This window comes from Uloborus diversus, chromosome 1, assembly GCF_026930045.1.
Source record: "Uloborus diversus isolate 005 chromosome 1, Udiv.v.3.1, whole genome shotgun sequence".
NCBI classification, from domain to species: Eukaryota; Metazoa; Arthropoda; class Arachnida; order Araneae; family Uloboridae; genus Uloborus; species Uloborus diversus.
In genome coordinates this window covers 218544881-218569325 of record NC_072731.1, presented here as the reverse complement: position 1 = coordinate 218569325, position 24445 = coordinate 218544881, and the positions used below count along the sequence as shown (strand labels likewise).

The following is a 24445-nucleotide window of genomic DNA, read 5'->3' as shown; positions in this document are numbered from 1 at the left end:
GTCTACCGGCCACTGACTACTAACCAAATTTCCCAGTTTTAAGCTTTAGTCCTTGTGGGACTTTAATTAAAGTATGGGGGAAGATGGGGGGGGGGACATTGATCTACTTTTCTTCTTTTTATCTCATCAAAAAACTAAATGAATAGGTAATTTTCTATCATGAGTTTCATTAAATATTTCTCATTATCCTAGATTTTTTGAAAATGTTCAATTCATTACTTTTCCTATGTTAATTTTTTAAGAGAACTCTGAAGCAGATCAATGTGCCCCGAATGTGAGGTATGTTGTTCCACATTCCGAAATCCACTTCAATTTATAACAACGTTAATGACAAATATTATCCAATATCGTAACTAACTTATGATCTTCTGTTTAGCACAAAAAATTAAAATCAAAATAGCATGTTAAAATTTTTATTTGACCAATTTTTACTTTTGCACTATTTATGCCGGGACGATCTACATTTTCTCAAGACTGAACAAATCTTCACTGGCTTTGGGATGATTTATTTTCAAGGCACCGCCAGTTTTATTTCCATTATAGTTAAAGTAGTACTAAATTAAGATGCAAAAGCAGTTAATGTAATAAATTAAATGCATGTATTAGTTGAATAAATTTATTTAATACATTTATTTTTACTAATAAATAACTTTATTTAGCCATTAAAATGATGAACCTTCTTAATACGATCACATTAGTATGAAATCACGACTAAAACAAACATTTTTTCGTTAAGTGTAGTTTGCTATCTAATTACATTAAAAATTTCATATTATACGCACATTAAATTGAAAGTCCTGGCTAAGATGAACAAAAGTTTCTGACCTCTTTACTTAAAACGTTAGTGGTTGAATACTGTAATTTTCTTTTTTAGAAATTATACATCATTTTGTTAGATAGTAGAAGTCCCAATGTGTATCGAGAAGAAAATATTAAATATTTTGCATAGAAAATAAAGCCCATTCATTTGTTTACTGTAGGCATTTCAATTTACTCGGTGATAAAATTCATTGTGGATTACAATTTATTCTGCGGCTATCATTTTTTTTTTTTTTCAATATTTTCCAAACACATTTTTTTTAATAAGAAATACGTGATTTTTTTTCTAAACGTACTAATAGTTAGATTACGATATGTGTATAAGTAGTAATGTTTTTTAACTATATGTAAGCATTTCCTCGTTTTTTCACAGTATCACTCATTCACAGTTTTTATGAATGACGGCTAATACGAACATATTCATAGATTTTATATTTTGTATTAACCGAGTTTAACTGCATTTAATCTTTCAGTTTGTAAGTAGGTAAGCTGTCTTTATCTTTTTCTGCCTTCCCCCTTCCCATCCAAAAAAATTCCAACAACATGTAAATTTGCACATACAAAAAATAAATTTTCTCCCTTGTTTTTCTTTTCAAGGACCTTTTTTTTCTCTTCTTTTTTGAGTCTTAAAGTGTAGTTCACTTTGGTGGCACCATGCTACAAGTTTTGTAAAGTGCCACCAAGTACAGGTTCGGTGTTACTAAGCCCAATATCAGTAGACACTGTCAAATTTACTATTGTTCTCATTTGGAGAGTGCTACTTTGTTTCAAAATGTTTAGTTCTAGAGTTTTTTAACTATGAGCATATGGGTATAGTCCACAATGTTTTCATCTCAGACCAATTTCTTCTTGTAATGTGCAACAGCAAAAATGTTAGCAAAAGCAGTAGAAAGTGATCATACAGTTTCTACATTTAAGCTGTGACTGAGAATGATAACCTTCTAACATCTAATATTTTAGCCCTTTTGTGCATTTTTGCTCTGTTTGCTACTTTTCATTAAAAAAAATTTCTTAAATTTTGTTTTTGTTCTCTCCCCCCTCTTAAATAAATCGTTGCTCATTTGTATTTTCACTTTTGATTACTTGTTTTAATATTAATGATGTGAATCAAATGTGAGTTATTTATCAATCATATTTATTTCATGATTTTATAGCATTTATGCATTTTTGCTCTGTTTGCTACTTTTCATTAAAAAAAATTTCTTAAATTTTGTTTTTGTTCTCTCCCCCCTCTTAAATAAATCGTTGCTCATTTGTATTTTCACTTTTGATTACTTGTTTTAATATTAATGATGTGAATCAAATGTGAGTTATTTATCAATCATATTTATTTCATGATTTTATAGCATTTATGCATTTTTGCTCTGTTTGCTACTTTTCATTAAAAAAAATTTCTTAAATTTTGTTTTTGTTCTCTCCCCCCTCTTAAATAAATCGTTGCTCATTTGTATTTTCACTTTTGATTACTTGTTTTAATATTAATGATGTGAATCAAATGTGAGTTATTTATCAATCATATTTATTTCATGATTTTATAGCATTTACAAGAGTGAAAGTTGAACCTGTGGGGAAATGGTTTGAAAACTTTTTAGATAACAAGAGTACTGAGTATAATAGTCACGTAACAGTAGATACTTCAGAGTTGATTGAAGATGATGAAGAATTTTCAGAAGAAATTGAGATTGAAGAGAATTCTGAGTACCTCAGAAAATTAGATCCTAAAGACTGGAAGGTTCTAAAATATTTAAATTTTTTCATGTTGTTATTAGCTTTAATTTTAAAAATGTTAAATCTCTTTGTTAAGCATTCAAACTGTCTTTAATGTAATCAAATTTTACACACACACACACACAAAGGACATACCATTGATGAGATAAGGGGAAGGAAGTTCTTTTTGCATTTATTTCTTTAAGAGACTCAATCTGTCACCAAATGGGAACTTTTATGGTGTTTCACAAGGAGAAATAAATTTAATGTGAGACACCTTCGCCTCTCCCTGTTTATTTTAAAATTTTGAGATAGCAGCATTACTTATAAGTGCATAATAATTTAGTTGTATGAATAAAAAACTTAAGTTGGATACAAACTTGATTTTTAAATATGGAATCTCCGCATACACTGCAAATATTTTAGTATCCTTATCAGCCTAAAGATGTCCCCCCCCCCTCTGGGTGTTACTTACTCCTGTAAAATTTTAAAATTAATTTCAAGCTAATAATTAGTGTTTTTAAAAATTTTTAGCATATTATATGTTCATCTTTTAACCATTATTATATATATATATATATATCAAGATACTGATACATAGAAAAAAACATAAACTTTGTCTCTGAACATTTTTTTTTTTTTTTATGTTCAGTGTCAAAATATTCTAACTTTGATATTGCAAACTGTAAAATAATTTAAATTATCTATAGCACAGCGTTAATTACTACCTTTCTCTATTCCACTGGACAGGACGACGACGACATTAACTTCTCTAAAATGCAATACAGAATCATGTCAATTATAGTGGAAGTATCAAAGTTGAAATTTCAGTACATGTTCACAGCTCAAAAAGAAAATTTTAGCCTTATGACCTATCCAATGATAATCCTAGAAAAAAATATACCTGAAAATTAAAATTATTTAATTTCTACTATCAATTGCTTTAAAATCAATAAATAAAATGTATTCATTTTTAAAGTGTTCATTTAGTTAAAATAGATATTTGATGTAATGTTTATCATATGAAAAACGCCAGTAAAACAGAAGTTTTGTTCAAATTGAATCAGAAGATTTTTCTCAGTTTTATTTGGGGAGGGGGGGGATTTAGTTAATTGTCTACATTTGCTGTTTAATCTTCAAGTAATGATTGATGATTTTCGGGTCTACCTAGAAATATTTTAAGTATTATTGCTACTAGAGACGTACAGAGTACTCGGTAACTACTCGGTACTCGGCCAAATTCTGATCAGATGCTCGGCCAATACCGAGTAGTTGCAAAAAATTGAATATTGTCCAAAGCAGATACTAAAATTTATAGAAAAAAGAGCAAGCATTATATTCTGCAAACATTTACAATTAAAATTTATAAGTCAAATTTTAAATTTTGAAAATAATGAAGTTTGTAATGCTTCAATGGAATAAATCTTTATTTTAATGTCCCCAAAGTTGATAAAAATTATTTATGTAAAATTATGCAAAAAAAAAGGATAGAAAATATGGAATTTTTATGTTAAAAATGGATTTTTGTTACAAACAAAAATTAATTATGAAAAATTATGAAAATACTTTTGCTTAAAAAATAAAAGGAAATAAAACAACGTTAAAAGCACAGTGCAGGAACACTGCAGACATGTGTTTTGGCTTTGCAAGGAATTCTTTTTTCAATGCACAACATGGGAGCTCGTGGATTTATAGGCATCCGACAAAAGTCAGATTTTTTTGTCGAATGTCTTAACATTCTTTAGCTCACATGTTATGCACTGAAAAAGACGTTCCTTGTTACAGGGGGGGGGGGGGCAGAAACACATGGTCTGCAGTGTTCCTGCACATTTGTTGTATTAAAATTATTTATGTTTTGCGGACTAAAACTATAATTGATTGGTATAAATTTGTTTTAATCCCAACTTGATTAATCATACCTTTTATTTATTTATTTTTAATTTTAAAAATAATTTTTTTTGTAAAATTTTTGACACAAACAAAATTGTTTATATAATGCGTAAATTGAATTTCAGCAGGAATTTAGTTTTAAAAACTATTATATGGACAAGGAGGGCTATACTACTATTCCAATAAGTTCAAAATTCATTACATATGTGTCGGTGGTTCTTCATAAAACATAATTGGTACTTGGTAACTCGGCCGAGTTGTGAAAGGCAGAGTACTCGGTACTCGGCCGAGTAGTAAAAGGCCGAGTACTCAGTACTCGGCTACTCGGCGAAAGTGCTACTCGGTACATCTCTAATTGCTACCCCTCATTTCATGTACTTGAATTTACTTAATATTTTCAGCCACCTTTATGCTTTGTCTTTTTTCTTGACTATAGACTTTGTTCAACTATTGATTGGCATAACAATCTGTTTTATTTTCATTTTTGTGTCGCATAATCTGTTATTGCATGTAACCAACTTTAAAATGAAAGCAATAACCATAATAAAAATCTTAACAGTTTTCGATCAAAAAAGCTATTCCACAATGTACAAAAACTATATATCTGCAAAAACCTTCTCGATTTATAAACATTACTTCCAATTTAATAACTTTTATATAAAAAATAATGATACATTAATTTGTTTAAAAAATGTTGTTTAAACTTGTTTAAGTTCATTTCCCTTTGAACTAAACTTTAATTATACCTGTGTGATTAAATTTTTTCAGATCAAAATCTGAATTCACTAAAACAGTAGGTACCACTGTGTGGTAAATATTGTATTTAAATGCAGAATTCTTTATTAAGTCCCAAGTTATTATGAAAATCCATTTTATATTTTTAAAATCAATTTTCTAAAAAAAAAAAAACTTGCCACCTCAAAATTTCCTGAAATTTTACATTTTTCTGTCAGCTTGCTGTTGGAAGTTATTTTTAATTGCTATTTTTTATTGCCTGTCAAAAAAATTCAGTTTTTATTACAGCATTCGATTTTCTGTCACGTTAAAGCTGCTAGTGTTTAGAGAAATCTCGAACTGATTTGTATCTTTATAAATTAATTTGTCATATCTTACAAAATAAATTCTGAGTGATTAATTATTGAAATTTCACTGCATGTGCAGTAGAGTCTCGAAAATCCGAGTCTTAAAAGTTCAAGGTTGGTTCCGTTTAATCCAATGCTCTTCGTTCATATTTTAAGTTTTTTTTTTTTTTTTTTTTTTTTTTTTTTAAAGTTAAAAATATGATTTGCATAAATCCAAAGATCAAAACATTTTGCTTTTGTAAAATTTCCTTAATTACATACAATAAAGTAAGAAAAAACGCATTAAGAGGTCAGTGTCAACAACACATGCTGCGTGGCAAAAAATATTCATTGGTTAATGGAAATGGATTAATATATGCCGTGGAGATAACATTTTGAGGCAAAAAAAAGAAGACATAAATAAACTTTAAATAAAAATTGTACTACCTCAAAGAACAACAAAGCATTAATTGTCGAAAATTCAATGGCAAATCGAAAATGGAGTTGTTAACTTGACGTGGTGTAAGTTGTATAACGCTTCTAGGAAGAGCAATTTTTGTGTTATGCCAGTGTACTCCTCAAAATGGATTCGGAGGCAGTCAGAGTGCATTTTTTAGGGTCATACAAGATTACACACATAAATAGGTACTGAGAACATGAAAAGATGTTGGCAATATAAATTTAGAGGTAATTAAAATAGAAATATATGTTGACATTAGAGTCAAAAATTTTTTATAAAGACTTTATGTCATCAGAACAGTACTAAGTTGCAATCACAACTATCAGTAATTCAAGTTCAATGTAGGGGGAATCCCAATTACCTTGGATTTTCAAGACTACTGTATTTTTATTCCTTTTAATTGGTGAAGAAAATATAAACATCAGAATGTTCATTGTAACTAAATTTTATTTATCTTGTAGGGTTAAACAAGTATTTAGTTCATGCTGTAGTTTTGTTACTAATATACTTGTTTTCATTACATTAAAAAAAGAAAAAACACACATGCACACACAATCATGCGTGTTTTAGAATTTAGAGCTTAATTTTTGAAAATGCTGAATCAAAATATTTGATTGTTGTTTTTCTGTTCCTTAGAATCAAGACCATTATGCTGTACTAGGGCTCAAAAAGAAGCGCTTCCAGGCAAAAGATGAAGACATTAAAAAGGCTTGTAAGTATACTAGCTAAAAGTTCTATTAAATAAACTTATTTTTTCTCCCCTTCCCCCCCCCCCAAGCTTTTATTTTTTAAAATCAAAGCAACAAACATGGTCATTTCCAAATATTGTGTTATGCCACTCACACAGGTTACAAAAATCTACCATTTCACAAGTAGTACTGGGCAAGGGAGGCTGTCCTAACAAGAGTATTAGTGATCTACCGGCTGCAGAAACAACCATGTACCCTTCTAAAGCGCATCACATGGGTGCAAGACCTTCCGTCTCAGGACGGATTTCCGTCTTGACAAAATTTCCGAGACGGAGGTCGGGACGGAAAGAAATTCAATGACTTTCTTTTAATTTTTAATGAAAAAAGAAAAATTGAGTGTTTGAAAAATATGCTTCAATATTAATGGACCGTTCCATAACCACGAATTTACATCGACATTCTCTCGGTTTTCCGCCATGTGCTTGTTTTGTTTGCAACGTGCTTTTGGAGGAGTGGCTTTTCGGCTCGCGCCGTTTGACTTTTTTTAGGTATAGCTTTGTTATTTCCAACTCACTGCATTGCAGGCCGAGGAGTTGCTCGCTATTCTCCCTGATTTTCCGAAGCAATCGTCTCTAATTGAAAATTTAGCCTTTTCTCATGCTATTTTCGACCATCCTTTCGTTTTTTTCATTTGTGTTTTTTTTTGCAAACTTTACACGCATAAATGAAAATAATATACGCTCTTAAAATGTCTTAAGAGTTGAATCTGCATCACCGTTTGAGAGTGATTGCTGACAAGATGAAATATTTTCGCCTCAGCAAAGGGCGTCCACATACCAGGTAAAACAGAAACTATCAAGGATTTTGAAGATTTTAATGAAAATGGGAATTTTAGAAATAATCGGGGGGGGGGGGGGGGGAATTTCAAGCTGGTTGGAAACACCGATGGGCAAACCGTTCCTGCATTTTTGACAAAGACTTGAGGTATCACTGAATTCTAATGTCATTGAATCGAACACTCGCTAGAATGGAAATATGGGTTGGGGGGGGGGAGAGAGAAAGGAAAGGAGAAAAATAACGGCAGCGCACGAGTTTGCGAAAAAAACGCTGCTCTTGCAAAGAGGGTAATCTGTGCGCAAATTAACCCACGATACTGAGGTCTTAAAACGTTGATATCTTGGACAATCTAAGGAGGGGGGGGGGGGGGTTACTCATGGGTTACAGTATAAAATATCGAAAAACTGAATTGAAAATATTTTTGAAGCTAGGAGTGGTTCGATATTTCTCCTCTGCAAACTCTTAAAAATTTAAAAGTCAAAAAGTTTTATGCTGTCTCTAATGATGTAAAAGTGGGTTTTAAAAAAGAATCGAAGACTGTTGTCTTAAAAACACTAATTTAGGCAATCTTTGGTGAATTTATGAGAGATTTTTTTGGTGTTCTAACATGAAAATGTTTTGTAGCTGATGTATTAAAAACTATTTGAGGCTATACTTAAATGACTTAAGTTAAAGGGCATTTGCGACCCTCTCCCGAAAAGTGTTTGTAATTGAAGTCTTAAATCTTTTAGGCTGTCTTTGGCAATGTCAAGAGGGAGGGAGGGGGCTCTCTTTAGGCGAAATTCCGAAACTGGAGTCTTAAAAGCGCAACTTTGGACCGTCTTGGGGTTCGGGGTTCTCCTTTCAAAAAAAATATTCAAAGCTGAAGCATTCAGAACTCAGCTTTAGGTAATCTTTGGAAGACTTAAGAAGAGGGAATTCGAAGGCTTTCTCTCAATACGTTTTAGAATTTAAATTCTTAAATCTTCGGTTATGAAAAGGGGAAACCGCAAATTTAAGTAAAATTTAGTGAACTTAGAGGAAAGAGTTTGGGGGGGGGTCTCTCTCCCCGAAGTATTGAAATGCTATTTTGGCTATTTTTGAGTGAGTTAAGAGTTAGGGAATTCAGGGGTCTTTCTCGAAACATTTTCGAAATTGAAGTCTTAAAAACTTTGGGTTGTCTTTGGCGATGTGTGGAAGGGAGATGCTCTCTCAATAGAAAAAATAAATCTTAAACAAAAACTTACACTGCGTTTAGTAAACACAATGAAAGGGAGGCGGGGTATTCCGCACCCCCAGCCCGAAATATTTTAGTTTCTGAAATTTTAAGAGCTTTTTGTTTTGGGCTATCTTTGGATGACTTAAGGGGGAAGAGTGTAGGATGATTTTTTCAAAAAGTTTCCAAAATTAAAGTATTAAAATTTTTAGGCAATCATAAGTCATGTTTATAGGTAAGAGGGGTACTATTCCTACAAAACAATTTAGAAACTGAAGCCTTAAAAATTGAAATTTTGGACATTTGTGGTGAACTCAGAGGAAGGGGCTCGGGAGTTCTCCGAAAATTCTTTGATGCTGAAATATTTAAAGCGCCACTTTTGGCTATATTTGAGTGCCTTAAAAGGGATGTGATTCGGGAACCCTGCCTGGAGTTAGGATTCATTTCCCCTATTTCTTTTTTTAATTAATGAATGTTGGAAAGGAACCCTGTTTAAAAAATATATTTACTTCACTGAAGTGATTTTTTATTGCTAATTTCACCACCTGCTATCTTATAAAAGAATTCTTTTTTCAAATGAAGACTGTGGGGGAATGGTGACAGTTTATTATCATTAGTCGGCCTTACCCTTCCCCCACCTTTCCTTCTTTTCTAGTTTGTTGGCGCTACCTTGGGTAGACTTTTGAATCCGAACTGATTTATGTTGCAAAAGTGAAAATCTTATGTCCTAAGCAATTTTCTTGCTACAACAAAAATGTATAGGATCGGCAAAAAACTAATGGTGGTGCGCTGCAAACGCTTTTACCCCTAACCTTATCCAACATCGTCAAAAATTGCATTTTTGAAACTTCAATTCCCAAATATTGTCCAAGGGGGGTTCTTGAACTCCATCCTTCAATAGTGCATTCAAAAAGCGTATAAACATTGTGAAATATGGAGTACAATTTCGTTTTTAAAGCTTCAATTTTGGGGAGAGCCCAGCGCCCCCCCCCCCCTCTTTGTCTAATATTTTTGTAGGTTGCCCAATATTGTGATTTTGGGACTATCAATTTGAAATAATTGATGTAAGAGTCCCTGAACCCCTCCTTTCCCTGAACTTTACCAAAATGGCCTACCATAACGTTTTTTGGACTTCAATTTAAAAAAAATTTCTGGGGGAAAGCCCCCACACCCCCCTTCCTTATTGCCAGATTTTAGGGTTTTTGGAATTATGATGTCAAAACACTTAAATATTACAATTTTAAGGCTTAAAATTTAAATCAAACAGATTGCGAAACTGGCATTGTTAAAATCTGCAACATGTATACATACAAATTTTTCCTTAAGCCCGCATGCGGGCGGTGGGGGGGGGGGGGGGGGGCTGAAAATATTTTCCGTCTTGAACACATCACCAAACTTGCACCCATGGCGCATCAGGATATGCAACACTTACAATGGTTTTACATAAGATCAGCAGACTCCTGCAATCTTCAATTACATTGAAGAATTTTTAGAATACAGATGCCACTTAAGTGTCACATACAAGCAGCACTGAAAACATTTAAATATGGTTCAGAATGCTCAAAAATTATTTAAATATTCACAGTAGATAAAAATATTCCTACTGATTGTCAGGGATGGTTTTTGAATGAAATCATCAGGTAATGGACTTAAAAATGAAGAATCAAATCATTAGCATAGGTTAATGAGAACAATGTTGTAGTTGGAAACAAGGGGGGGGGGGATAGAAAGCTACCCTCCCAAAATATACTATTAGTTACTCTAAAAGTAATGCATATTGGTTTCAAACGACCTGTTTGAAAATTAAAAAAATTCTGCAAAATAATAAAACTTGAGTAATCTAAATTCCTTTTTGGGCAGAATTCTGTACTTGAATATATATATATTCAACTACAGCACTTAATAAGAGTATTAAAGTATTTTATAAATAAATCATGAAAATTATACTATGGGAAATATAACATGAAATACAAAGCACATAAAGAACATAAATTTATTTTTTAAAGATGACAAATATAAAACAAGTTTCTTGCACTATAGCATTAAAAATTGATATCTCTTAGCAAGCATGATTTTTTAAGTTGTATTTGCAAATATTTTCTAAATAAAATTATCCATAATGTTTGTTTTTTTAAAGAAATAGTTATTATGAAATCAAATAAATCAACTAAAAAATTAAGAAAGTACAACTGAAAGGAACATAAGTTATTTATTGTGAAATAAAGTTGTTTTGTTTTTCGCTTATTTTTGCTTTTTGTAAAGTTTCAGAAAAAGGTTTAGCTGCATGTTGTCATTTGACAGTCAAAATCATTTTCCAGTTGATATCAGAAAAGTATATAAATCATAGCAACTGGAAAAGCTCTGAAATAAATGCTTTTTATCGCTTTTTCGAACTTTAATTCCATCTAGTTAACTTTTTTTTTTCTTTGGTCAAATTGCTCATTCTCCAAAAAAAGAAAAAACTAAAATTACTATTGATAATGCAAAAGAAACATCTAAGTTGACCTGCTAAGGGCTCCATGATTTCTAGAATACACATAGGGAGAAAGCACTGGGAAGTCATGTGATGGCCATTCTAACTCTTAGTTCTCTATGTATTGTACATATCAATTGTGGAATTATAAGAATTTTTTAAAATTTATTTTATTATCAAAATTATATTCAACTGCAAAATGATTTAGTTTCAGTTTTGAAGTGACACTTGTTCCTTAAATTTACTTAGCCTTCTCACATTTATAAATGTCTCTAAATTGCTGTAACAGAGCGTTTTTATTAGGAGGTTTCCCAAAGACCATCTGCATATCCTGCTCTTTCTTTTATGGCAAAAAAAAAGAAAAAAAATGATGCCCTTGCTCTTCCCTTTAAAAAAAAAAAAAAGGATGTTCTTTCACCTATATGCTAAATAAAACATTGAGCTTAAAGCCAAAAAGGCATAGAAGTTACATCCAAAATTAGCCAGTAAAGTTTCAGAGATCATACGTTATTGTTCAAATATTTATTTAGTTTTTACAAAATTATTTATTTGTGTTACAGATAGAAGAAAAGTTTTATTGCATCACCCTGATAAACGTAGGCATGCCGGCGAAAATGTCAAGGACCTTGATCATGATTATTTTACTTGTATAACAAAAGGTATCAATTTTTTTCTTCTGATTTTTAGTACATTTGTATGACTTTAATATTTTTTCTTCTTAAATATTTTTGTCATGTGTACCAAATTATTTTATCATATGTATAATACTTTTTAGTTAAAAATCAAGACTTGTGATTACCACTCACCGTATGGTGTCATAGTTTGAAAAATTGATAACCTAAAATATTTTCCTTGTTTGTCAGCTTTTCCTTTAGCTCCAACTGAGGTAAACTGGAATTATGCGCTAAACTCAACAGGGTGGAAGACAATTTATCACTTAAGAAGTATACACTCTGCCTTCCCCTAAACCTCATAGAATAGAGACCTCACTGGAATCTCTTTATGCGTCAGAGGCTCATGAGAATGCAATTGTTGTGCTCAACTCTCCTTTCCAGTGCAGCTGCTCGAGCCAAATTCAAGCTAAGCCAACCAAATTTGTTTTACTTGTTTATTGCCAAACTTCTCCATGTTGTTTTTTGGTCTACCTTTTTTAATTTTGCTATTAGGTGACCAGGTCGAAGAAATTCTCTTGTTTTCTTTCAAGTATCTTCTCAACACATGTCCAATTTAGTTCCATCTTTGTTTTATTTCAACTGATATTGGTTTGTTGTTTGTCCTATGGTATAGCTCAATATTACTTATTTTATTTGTCAAAAATAATTTAAATTTTTTTTTCTAAGACATTCTGTTTGAAAACATTTAAATTTTGCTTCTTGTTATTTTGTTAGTGTTCAAGTTTCACTGTTGCAAAGCAGCATAGATTTAATCATTGAGCAAAAAATTTACTTCAAAACTAGGCAACACTGATGGTCATTAACTTGAGTCTAGTGGCCACTGTCGCTTATAAAATTTTTGAGTCTTGACCTTTATTTCTAGTATTAGCTTTTAATTTATTGTTGGTTAATTTCTGGGATGACTGAAATGCTTCTTCTTTTTTGTGTTTGGAAAATGAAGGGGAAAAAACTAATAATTTTTATTGGTTGCTCTGATGAAACATCAAGAGAAATCTGAAAATGTTAAAAGCCTGAGCTGGGGAAACTCAAATAACTAAAAGGATGCAGCCTGCTTTGACCAACAACTACAAACGCCATGGATTAAAGAAATGTTAAGTGTCGGCAACAGCAGAAGCAATTAGTGACTACCAAAATCTCCAAATCAAAATAACTAATGTTGGAACTAGGGACGTACTGAGTAGCACTTTGACCGAGTTACCGAGTATTAATTATGTTTTAAGAAGAACCACCCACACACATGAATTTTGAACTCATTGGAATAGTAGTATAGACCTTCATGTTCATATAATAGTTTTTAAAATAAAATTCCAGCTGAAGTTTAACTACGCATTATTTAAAAGATTTTGTTTGTGTCAAAAATTTTACAAAAAAGTTATTTTTAAAATTAAAAAAAATGGTCTGAATAATCAAGTTGGAATTAAAACAAATTATATCAATCTGTTATAGTTCTAGTCTGCCAAACATAAAATTCTTTTAAAAGCAAATAAAACAATGTCAAAAGTTCAAATGTGCAGGAACACTACAGACACATATTTCTAAATAATAAGGAACATCTTTTTCAGTACATAAAATTTGAGATAATGAATGCAAAGACATCTGAGAAAAAAATCTGACTTGTCGGATGTCTTTAAGCCATAAACTCACTTTTTGTTTGTTAAAAAAGGCTAATTTTTGCTTGTAGCAAGAATCCATTTTGTAATATAAAAATTTCATATTTTTTATACTTACCATTTTTGACTCATTTTTAATAAATACGTTTTTTCACTTTGAGGACTTTAAAATAAAGATTTACTCCATTGAAGCATAACAAACTTCATTATTCTCAAAATTTAAATTTGACTTGTAAATTTGAGTTGCAAATGATTGCTGTAAATTATATGCTTCCCCGTTTTTATTACTTGTAAACTCTGTCTTGAACAATATTCAATTTTTTTGCAACTACTCGGTATTGGCCGAGTATCTGGTCAAAATTTGGCCGAGCACCGAGTAGTTACTGAGTACTCGGTACATCTCTAATTGGAACCATTTAAGTCCTTAAATTAAAAATGATACAGAACAAAACAATACACTCCACAATTCTGAAATCAAACCACCACATAATAAAGAGACTTTTTGTCATATTTTTACAATAATTAACTCATTTTATGTGAAAAATAAATTCTGTTTTAATTTAATGATTTGTGTTGCAGCATATGAAATTCTTGGCAATCCTACAAAACGGCAGTCATTTGATAGTGTGGATCCTGAATTTGATGATGATATCCCTCAAAACAATAATTACACAAAAGAAAACTTCTTTGAGCATTTTGAACCAGTTTTTGATGCTAATTCCAGGTAATTATTGATTATTAATTTTAAGGAGCAGTAGATTTACAGTGAACTCTCACTTTCTGAACACTTCCTGATGTGACTACCCCTATATTCTGAGCACGTTTTGATGTTCCTGGTGAATACATATGCTTTATCCAGTCTTCCTCTATAATGAACATCCCCATAATCTGAACACTTTTTGATCCCATTAGTGTTCACAATAGAGAGAATCTACTGTACATGTCATGTCTTAATATTTGATTAGCAATTTTAATTTTTGCTTTCTGTTCCTTTGTTCCTGTCCTTTCTGTTCCTGTGTCCCTTGTCTGTTACCTTTTAATTCATATGCATAAAATTTTATTGAACAGAAATGTAAGTTTTAAAGTAAATGTAAGCTAACTCTACCATGATAATTAACTCTTGACTGTATTTAATTTGGTATTGGATGAAGAAATAGTCCACTTATAACAATGGAGCCTTCTTCAACCGAGAATTTCCTCGTACTCACATACAAATTAAAGTGTTCTGCTTATTAAAATAACTTCCCAGCATAATGCAGTAAGGATTTTAACTTCATGGATCCTTGATCTGTGCTGAAGATCAGCCAGCTCCAGTACCGTATATACTCGCATATAAGTCGATCTCCCATCTAAGTCGACCCCCCCTACTTTCAAGAGAAAAATCTGGAAAAAAATCGAAAACCTGTATATAAGTCAAGTCCCTACTTTTGGAAACAACAGGGGCGTTTTGCCGCTAATTTTGAATTAAAACGTTATAAAAAAAGAGGAAAATGCAATGTAATGAACATTTTTATGTTAATAAACGTGCAATTTTTACTCTTTCGAACCCAAAAGGGTTCATTTTTGTGATCGCGACTTTTGTAAAGGGTTTGATTTCGCTGTTATGATTTATTTTTACTGGTTGCTTTTTATTTTGATTTTATATCAGAAAAAAATTTATGCTGTAGCCATATTATACTATTTAAAAAAAAAATGAGCAATAATTCGCGACAATCGGGGAAAATTTGCGAATATGGCGATCCTCACACTTTTTTGCCATTTACTGTGACTATTTATTCTTTATTTCCCAGTCAGACCCTGTAAAATCATAGCAGAATGTTTAAGTATTTACTTCTTCAGCATCTGCTTAAAAAGGATAAACTAAAATTGGAAAAATGTTAAAGTTTTCGAGTGCTTTTTTCTAAGAAAAAAATCGGAGAACATTTTTGGAAATTCTGCCCTGCGTATAAGTCGACTCCCCTAACTTTAAACATAATTTTTTGTAACAAATTTTTTAAATTATACGTGAGTATATACGGTAAGTGAGTATCTTGTGTTCTTTCTATGCTTCCATCTGATTTATAACTGATATTCAAAACTATGAAAATTATTTGGAAGATAATTCATAGCACTATGGTATCACTCTCAAAACTTGTAATCTGCCATTTAATCTCAAATATATATGTATGCCAGAGTGTTTTATATTATGTATATATTCCCAAAATATTTTGATTTAAAAATATGAATATACTTCCTATTTTTTGATAGATGGTCCATTAAGCAACCTGTTCCAAGCCTTGGTAATAAAGATGCTACATTTGAAGAAGTTGATGCATTTTATAGCTTCTGGTACATAATTGAATTTTCTCTACTGCGTTATAGTTAAGCATGCATAAAATAAAATTTTGTCCTATTTTATTTTACTTCTATAAAGTAAGAACTTTTTTCCCACATACTGTTTAAATTTCTAGAATAGTCGCTTTGTAAATCTGAAAAAATGTTTCAATTTTGTCACGCTGCTTTAATGAGACCCTCCCCCAGGCTTATCTCATTGTAATAATAATGAATTGTTCAACTGTATTCTGTTGTAAGATACTATAAATCAGATACTTCATTTGTGCTTTCTCTTCTTAACTTTTTATGATGACATTTTTGTTTTTGTGTTTTAAGGTATGATTTTGATTCTTGGAGAGAATTTTCTTATCTTGATGAAGAAGAAAAGGAAAAAGGAGAAAAGTAAATATATTTAATTGTTATCAACCTCAAAATTGAATTTTATCAAATTACTTCTATGTTTTCAATTTTTTTTATTAGAACTATCATAATTAAATGTGTCAAAATAAGTTTTACGGTTTGTTTTCATTATTCTGTTACAAATTCATCTTTAAATCATGACTAGCTTTGATGATCATCAAAAAAGACAATCATATGTTAGCTGAAGCCCTTCCATTTGCCCTTGAGTATGGTCCTAAACCTAGGGGTAGGCAGGAGTTGCTCTTACCAAGGTTGCAACCGTGAGAAAGACGGCAATTGATAAGATCTGTATATAGGCACTTAATTTAAAACTGAAAAAATTTCAAAAATATTGGCTAATGAACGGAAACAGAACTAAAAATCTGGCTTCTGACATAGAGCACTTCAAAAGTGTCTCAATTCTTTTCAGGTTAGAAAAATATGATCCTAACTCTGCCACAATAAATTATATTAAAATGATTTTCAACAGGCTATCTCAATAAATTCACAAATGAATGGGAAGATAAGGTAGTTTATAGAGTAAAAGAAAAAGAAATTTAGATGCTTATATGTTGCATTTAAAAAAAAAAACTTGTTATCCTTTAATGACTTTTAGTTTCATATTTTGTTAAGTTCCCCTTATTTCGTTTACTGACCAATGGGCAACAGAGAATAAAATTATTGTACTCCTATGCTGCAAATGCGATGTATTGCACAAACCATGCTGAAGCAAATACATTGTATAATAAATTAATGTACAGTAGGGGCAAACCTAACCTGGCAGCATTGTGAAGGCTACGCAGATGCTATTCGCAGCATTATCATGCTGACAAGCAGGTTTGCCCCAACTATAGTGCATTTACATTTCTTAGTGCTGAATTTTACATGCACAGTTTGCAATTTAATTGAATTGAATAAATATAAATCACTGTCTTAAGTTGCAGCATTGAAAATATTTCAATACATTTTCACACAAATATATATGTTTATGTGTGTTATATCTAGGTTACAAAAGTACCTTTCTTTCAATTTTTTGAATTTAGTCGTGAAGAAAGAAAATGGATTGAAAAGCAAAACAAAATTGCTCGACAAAAGAGGAAAAAGGATGAAATGGCAAGAATTCGACAGTTAGTAGGTAAGTGGAGTTAGTAGGTAAATTATATACATTCCACTTAATGCTTTCACAATTTCAAATACAATTACTAAAATTTATAATGTATCATAATTCTACTTAATTTTTAATTAGACAATGCTTATGCTTGTGATCCAAGGATAATGAAATTCAAGGAAGATGAAAAACAAAGGAAACTGGCTCAAAAACAAGCAAAACTAGATGCAGCTAGACAGAAACTTGAAGAAGAGGAAAAAGTAAAATTTTTCTTTGCAGCATAACTTTAATTAGCTGTATTATAATGTTTTCTTGTTATAATTATATTTGTTTCAATTGTAATTAATTTTCTTGAGCTCTATACATTTTATTTAACAAATTTTCGCATAAGAACATAATTAAAAAATTCTGAAAAATGATTACACAACAATAATCTGGCTGTACAGGTAACAATTAAAAATTAAAAAAAGATACACCTTAGTCATACAAATCATATCAACATCTCCGTTACAATACACAAATTTTTTTTCGATTTGGCAAGAGTCTCAAAATTTTACTTTAATCAAAAAATCCGTTTCGGAAGAAGCAAAAAATTAACCTATTTAAACTTGAACATTGTTTACTTCTTTTCACACGATTTTAACTATCCATTTAATGCACTTGAATTATTAGACAATTCCCCCCCCCCCACACACACAGACACACTTTAAAATGTTTTCATTTAAGACTATATCTTCCTTGGTGTCATTACATTTATAAAATAAGGTTTTAAGGTGATAAAATAAATGTTTACAACATTTCCTTTCTTCTAGAAAAAACAAGAAGCTTTGGAAGCAGAGAGGAAGCAAAAAGAAAAGGAAGAAGAGGCTGCTAGATTAAAAGTAATTTTTAAAAATACTTTTCTTTCCTTAATTCATAGCATTACTTACTAACAAGAACTGCTTTTGTAGTACTTGAACGTCAAAAAAGAGGCAAAGTAAAGTTTATTTTCATCTCATCCTATGTTTTTCAACTTGTTTTAAAATAACAATATATTCTTAAAACATTTCTTTAAAGATTGTGGTCTAAATTGTTTGTGGATGTATTGAAATGTGTGCGTGTATATGTTACGGTAAAAGTGATAAATCCAGTGATTTTGTACAATCCCTGGTGATTATTCACAATCCCCACTAAAATTGGTAAATGTGATAAATTATTGAGTATTTTGCCATATTTATCATATTTAACGGTGAATTTATATAATCCCCAATTCGTCATGGGGAATAAAAAAAGTCATTGCTTAGCCAAAATTCGTTCTGTTTGCGCATCTACTTGGCTTTTCCTATGACGTATGGTATCTCTATGCTACGAGGGTTCTATGTCGAATGCATTTGTCTGCATCTGTGTATTTAGTGACTATATAAGTAGGATTTTGATTTTAATTCAACACAGTAGCCCTTCACTAATCCAAACCCTATTAAACTAGATTTCGATTAGTCTGTGCAGTCATTTATATGTACACTGTGTAAATTAAATGCGATTTAACGTAATAATGTTCATCTTTGTTGGCTGTATTTTGTTATACATTTTTAAATTTTCTCTTCAGTTGTATGTTTTATTCTCTTGAATTCAAAATACAAATTTTACTACCTACAGTAATTTATGCACTGGGTCAATCCAAGACCATTTGATGAGCATTCATTATTTGATCATTGTTACCTGATTTAGTTTTGATTAATACACCCAAGGCAGTACTTTGCAGTCTCCCCCCCCCCTACCAAGGCTCCCTCCAAAAAAAAAAATTGTTTATGCAAACATGAAGTTCATACAGTTGTCAGAAATAAATTTTTGTTTAAATAATAAGTACAAAATAATGAATTTATTTTATAAAATTGCTCTGCAATACTGTAATCCATTTTCTTTAAAATTCAAAAAATTAAGCTATTTAACATTGGGAATTTTTACAGAATTTCAATATTTGCATTTTTATAAATTGACTGTTTTCAGTTTTATCCCCTCCCCCCTTCCCAGAAAGGTGTAATCAGGGGTGGACCATTCTCACTGTGCCCTATCATAGTGAGGCGACTGATTACATTATTTATGATGACATCTAATTATTCTGGTTTAAGATACTTAATTGAAGTAAAGTAAAACAGAACCAATTTCATTAAATTTTTTTGATCGAAATATTTTTGTAAGCTTTGATAGATATCAAACCTTGTTTTTATTGTAAAAGTAAATTTTAGCGTTGAAAATATATTTCTTTTAGAATTAAACCCTTGTTACTCTACGGAATTTAAATTTATTACATTTGGGGATTGTATACATAAACCGGTAAATGTGATAAATATTGAATAATTGATCACATTTATTAATTTTCTTGGTGATTGTGTATAATCACCGGTAATTATATACAATCACCAATTTATCACATTTACTGTAACATATATACATACAGGGTGATCCTAAACTTCTTTTTGAGCAAAACTTCAAGGGGAGAATAAGAAGCAAGAATCAACACACATATGGTCACAAACACTATGCTGACATGCTACATGCGTGATGTTGTTCTAAATGAGGACAGCAAAACGTGCTTGTCTATGATTTTGAAATTTAAAGTTTAAGTTGAACATATTTTCGATAACTAAACCAGATATCAAAAAAGTTTTATGGGTTTTAAAAAGAAAATTATAGCAAAAATAAAAGTTAAGTCAACCTTTGTTTATCTTGGATGAGATCCATTTCAGATTTGACCATGATAATTGAATAGTTCCTATTTCAAGTGAAGAAAACCTATTTCTGACCCTTTAAATGTGCTTTTAAACTAATTTAAGCTCTCAAAATATTAAAAACACCTTTTTGTCACCATTACACTTGTATTACACAAAGTATGAGAAAATAAGACACGTTAGACATTCTGAGTATGACCTATTATTGTGCATTAAGTTACACGCATACAATTCTTACACACTACCACTAACCAATGAAAATAATACAGTTTGTACAATAATGAAATAAGTGTAAATAAGTAACAATATTTTATTAGCCTTACATTTTTTCCCTGTTGCTTACTATTTGAAGAGTAAGTAGTTGAAGACCATGCACAAATGCATTTATCCAATTGCAATTATTGTGATGTACTCTCCCCATTAAATGTTTAATGGTTGAAAGCAGATAGCTCTTCTCAAAAGTCTCTTCGGAGTTTAATTAAATCCTCCCTACACTCCTCTTAACTGGTCTACTACATCCCCTCCGATGAGCTTCGCCTTACTCAATAGCAATACTTTGTTTCTTATGCTTTTGAAGGAAAGAGTTAACACATAGCCAATAGCATAGGCAGCTGATGCCCCAAAAAAGTAGGGAGTCAAAAGAAGTGTTTAAGGTTAGAGGGCATGACCCCCTAAAGCTTTTTTTTTTCTGTAAAATTGAGCTATTTTATAGGTTTTTAACATTACTGATTCTATGAACTTTCAATTCAAAGTTCCATTTTTATGAAATGAGGTGAGAAATGTCTATGTGGAATTTTTAGTTTTTACTTTGGTGAAATAAATAAATCCACCTTATAAAAAGATATATTTTTCAATCGATCATTAACTTTCAAGTCTGAAAAGTGAAGGGGCAAGGCCCCTTTACTTTTGATAGTGAAAGAGCAGTTGCCCCCCCCCCCCCATATTAGCTGACTATGGCCTTCAGAAAAGTTAGAGTGAGGCCACAAAAGTCAAAGCGCCAAGTGGTGAGGGACGGCTTTTCTTTTAATCCTCTGATGGTCCTGAGTCATGAGTAAGATGTGTGAAATTCTTCCCCATGAAAATTGTTTTTGGAGAAAATTCCTATCTAAATCAAGTGCCCTACCTTCTATCAATGTCTATCTACCTCCCTGCATCTCTGACCGTTTGACAACAAACATTTAGCTTCAGAAAAATAAGTAAAATGATTTTGAAACATGCTCACTAGGGCATGATAAGACGTTCAAAACCATCAATGAGTTAAAATGTACGAAAAAATCATTGGTTTCACAAGAAAAGTTTTACTGATAATGAAGGTTTCCGAAGGCTGAAGTGAGACAGATCAAAAACTTGTCACTGATATCGTAGTTTCCTGTAAAATCTTCAGATGTTTGAAATTAAAATTAGAAATTTTTTTTAGTGAACTTGCTCCCTTTTCAATGCAGTTGTTATTTAGTTTTTACTTTTCTAGTGTTTAAAGGGACACTCCTTTTTGTCTATTCTTGTATGAATAAAATAATTACAAAAAACAATGATCAAAATTTAAAACTGCTAAAAATACATAAACAATCTTTTGCATTGAGAAGTATACAGCTTAAGAAGGTTTCAAAACACATTCCATCTAAAATTGATGAAATTAAATTTTAAAACCTACGAAAAAGAATGTCAAATGAACTGTGTATGTTATTGTAAAAGACTATGTATGGAAAATATCCAGTAAAAATATTTGGTTTTTCACTAATTTCTTTGCAATGTGAATATTGATATTCACTGCAAATGTTGGTGCTTGCCAAGTTGTGGCCATTAACAGTAATTTGATGCACACTACTGACCTGTAAAACCATTGAACTGTACAGTTTATTGTAACAGTGTATAAGTATTGGTAGAACCTTAACATTTGATTGACTAACCATGAAATGTTCTATGAAAATAAATTCATCTTCTTTTGATAGAGAGGATCAATATGATCATTAAACATAGAACTTGTTAAAGATAGAAGAATTATTGTATTTTGTAACTCTGACGGTTGTTGGAATTAGTATGTAAAGAGCATTGGAAATATGCTTTGTTAAACATCATTATTATAATCCTTCGTGCAATTTATGTACTTTCCAACTGATTGTTGAGTGTAGATGTACTTTAAGCAAGGTATAAACAACTATCGTTTTTGCATTTTATTCTCTCTTACATGGTTTCAAAATCACACCTCTACTTTTAGAAAATAATCAGGGTTGTCAAGCCACAGGGAAACATGAAGAAACAGGGAATTCAACAACCAAAAAAAAAAAAAAAAAGCAGATAATACAAGAAATTTTTAAAATTTCCTCAAGACCTGGAAAATGCAAGGAATTTAGTCATTTTTTTAACATGAAGGTGAAGAGAAAATTAATGCGCTCTGCCAAAAAAATAAATAATAATAAAAAAATATATTAATAAATAATATTAATAAAATTTATGAATAAAGTTAAAAAATTAACTTACGTTAATTTTTTAACGTCTTTTTTTTCTACTATCAAAGCAAAAATTACTTATAGTTTTATTTGACATGCATCTTGAGTTTTATGCTTATTTAATTTAGAGAGCATGAAATTAGTCATCATTGTTTTGCTTTTTGTAATGCTGCATTTTCATACAGGGAAACCACAGGGAATTTTTTTCTACAAAATTTTGTGGCAACCCTGTTACTACATCAGATATTTTTTAAAGATTGTTATGAAGTGTTGACTGATCACTTTAAAGCTAATTGCTTGACAGGGATCAAATTAATGTTAAATTCCGTGAAAAAAATAGTAAGTAGTCGTGATTCAAAAGGTTAAATGAGTTTGTATTGATTTAATATTGGAGCTTACACTTTACCTGTTTTGAGGCATTGGTTTTAGTTTTCTATTTGTGCTACTCTTGCTGTGGGACTGTAGTTAATGCCAACTTTCAAGGTCAAGATGCCTAGTACATGCCACTGCCTGACAATTCTGATCTTTAGAATATATGAAACAGCTTATACCCCTTCTACACCCTCTATGTTTTGTTTTAAAGTTGAAATTATTTGTGCATACTATGCTTTTTTATTAATATTATATGTAACACTTATTGTGTAAAAATTTTCAAAATTAATTTATATTGAGTGCTATTAAAACTCTTGATAGCATTTCTATTCATTTAATGATTTCAATACCATGACAAAATAACAGTACTTTTACAAATCTAATGCAACATAAATAACGGAAATTAATTTTGTTTTAGAGAGAAAAGGAGAAGAAAGAAAAAGAAGCATTAAAAAAACTCCAAAAGAAAGAGAGGAAACTTTTACAACAAATCTGTGAACAAAATAACTATTTTGCATCAGATGAAGAAACAAAAATATCTCATTTGAAAGAGTTGGATAAACTGTGCAATCTGCTGTCACTCCAGCAGTGAGTATTGTAATGCATAAGAAATAGAATAATAGCTTTATAAATAAATTACAATTACAAATAAATTGATATGAACTTTGTTAGTGCACCACATAATTGCTCTCATTTTCAATACTGATATGAGCTTATGAATGAGAGAGAGAGAGATGTTGTGAACTCATGCGTTCCTCGTTGATTTCAGGGGCACATTCAAGGGAGGGATTTGAGGTATATTCCTATATATCTTCTCCCTTGAAGTTTGGAATATATATTTCTTTGACCATAAAAAAAAAGGATTAAAACTACCCCCCCCCCTACCCCATTTTGGCTATGCACTCTTCTTATTGAAATTTTCTTTTTTTTCACTTTAGTCATTGATTTAATTTACATTTGTATTCAAGTTTCTTTTCCTTTATTTCTCTATGCATTAACATCATTTGTACTTAGTTTCATTTTCATATGTCATTATTGTCGGCATTTGTTTCTTTATTTATTATAATTTTCCCATTTAAAGGTTTTACTTACACAAAGAATTACTTTTCTTTGTGTAAGTAAAACCTTTAGTACTAGTAGTAGTACTAGGTTTTACTTACATTATGCTTTCAAAATAGTTTTGGTGCTCTAGTTTTTGAGTGATTGCGGTCCACATCTTCCCCGTAGTTCACCAGTTGCCAACTGCTGCAATAGAATATTAATAGCTCTGTTTTGTTCAGCTTGCATTTTCTAGTATTTCTTTTCATTTGTACTTTTAATTAGCTCATTGGTTACTAGTTGATCCTTTGCCTTTTGCAATTTGAATTGTTTTCCAATATTTCTTGTTTTCGCATATTTTCTTTCATTCATTCATATCTTAATAGTAATAGTTCGCAATTTTTGTTCTTCATTAACAGTATTTTTATCAGCTTATTTTTTACAGGGTGGCGACAGGAACTGGAAAAAAAAGTTCCCTGACTTTTCCCTGATTAAGTTCACCAAATTTCCCTGATTTACGTTATCAATAATAATGGTTTTCTTTCTTTGCCCTACCTGAAAAACATTGCATCTTAAATAGAATACAGTGTTTAGAATGGTTTAAGTTGTTAATTAAAATATATTTTAAAAAGATGCCCTTTTTTT

General features: G+C 30.9%; 1 protein-coding gene across 1 annotated transcript in view; it reads left to right on the top strand.

The window, feature by feature from the left end:
* Positions 1-24445, top strand: part of LOC129224959 (dnaJ homolog subfamily C member 2-like) — a 40918-nt gene that overhangs the window by 7075 nt on the left and 9398 nt on the right. The window contains exons 2-11 of the mRNA XM_054859509.1: positions 2358-2551; positions 6574-6649; positions 11692-11790; positions 13995-14139; positions 15663-15743; positions 16065-16130; positions 17171-17262; positions 17374-17495; positions 18048-18116; positions 23181-23350. Of these exons, the coding sequence (XP_054715484.1) occupies positions 2358-2551; positions 6574-6649; positions 11692-11790; positions 13995-14139; positions 15663-15743; positions 16065-16130; positions 17171-17262; positions 17374-17495; positions 18048-18116; positions 23181-23350 (1114 nt within the window). The remainder of the gene's footprint in view (positions 1-2357; positions 2552-6573; positions 6650-11691; positions 11791-13994; positions 14140-15662; positions 15744-16064; positions 16131-17170; positions 17263-17373; positions 17496-18047; positions 18117-23180; positions 23351-24445) is intronic.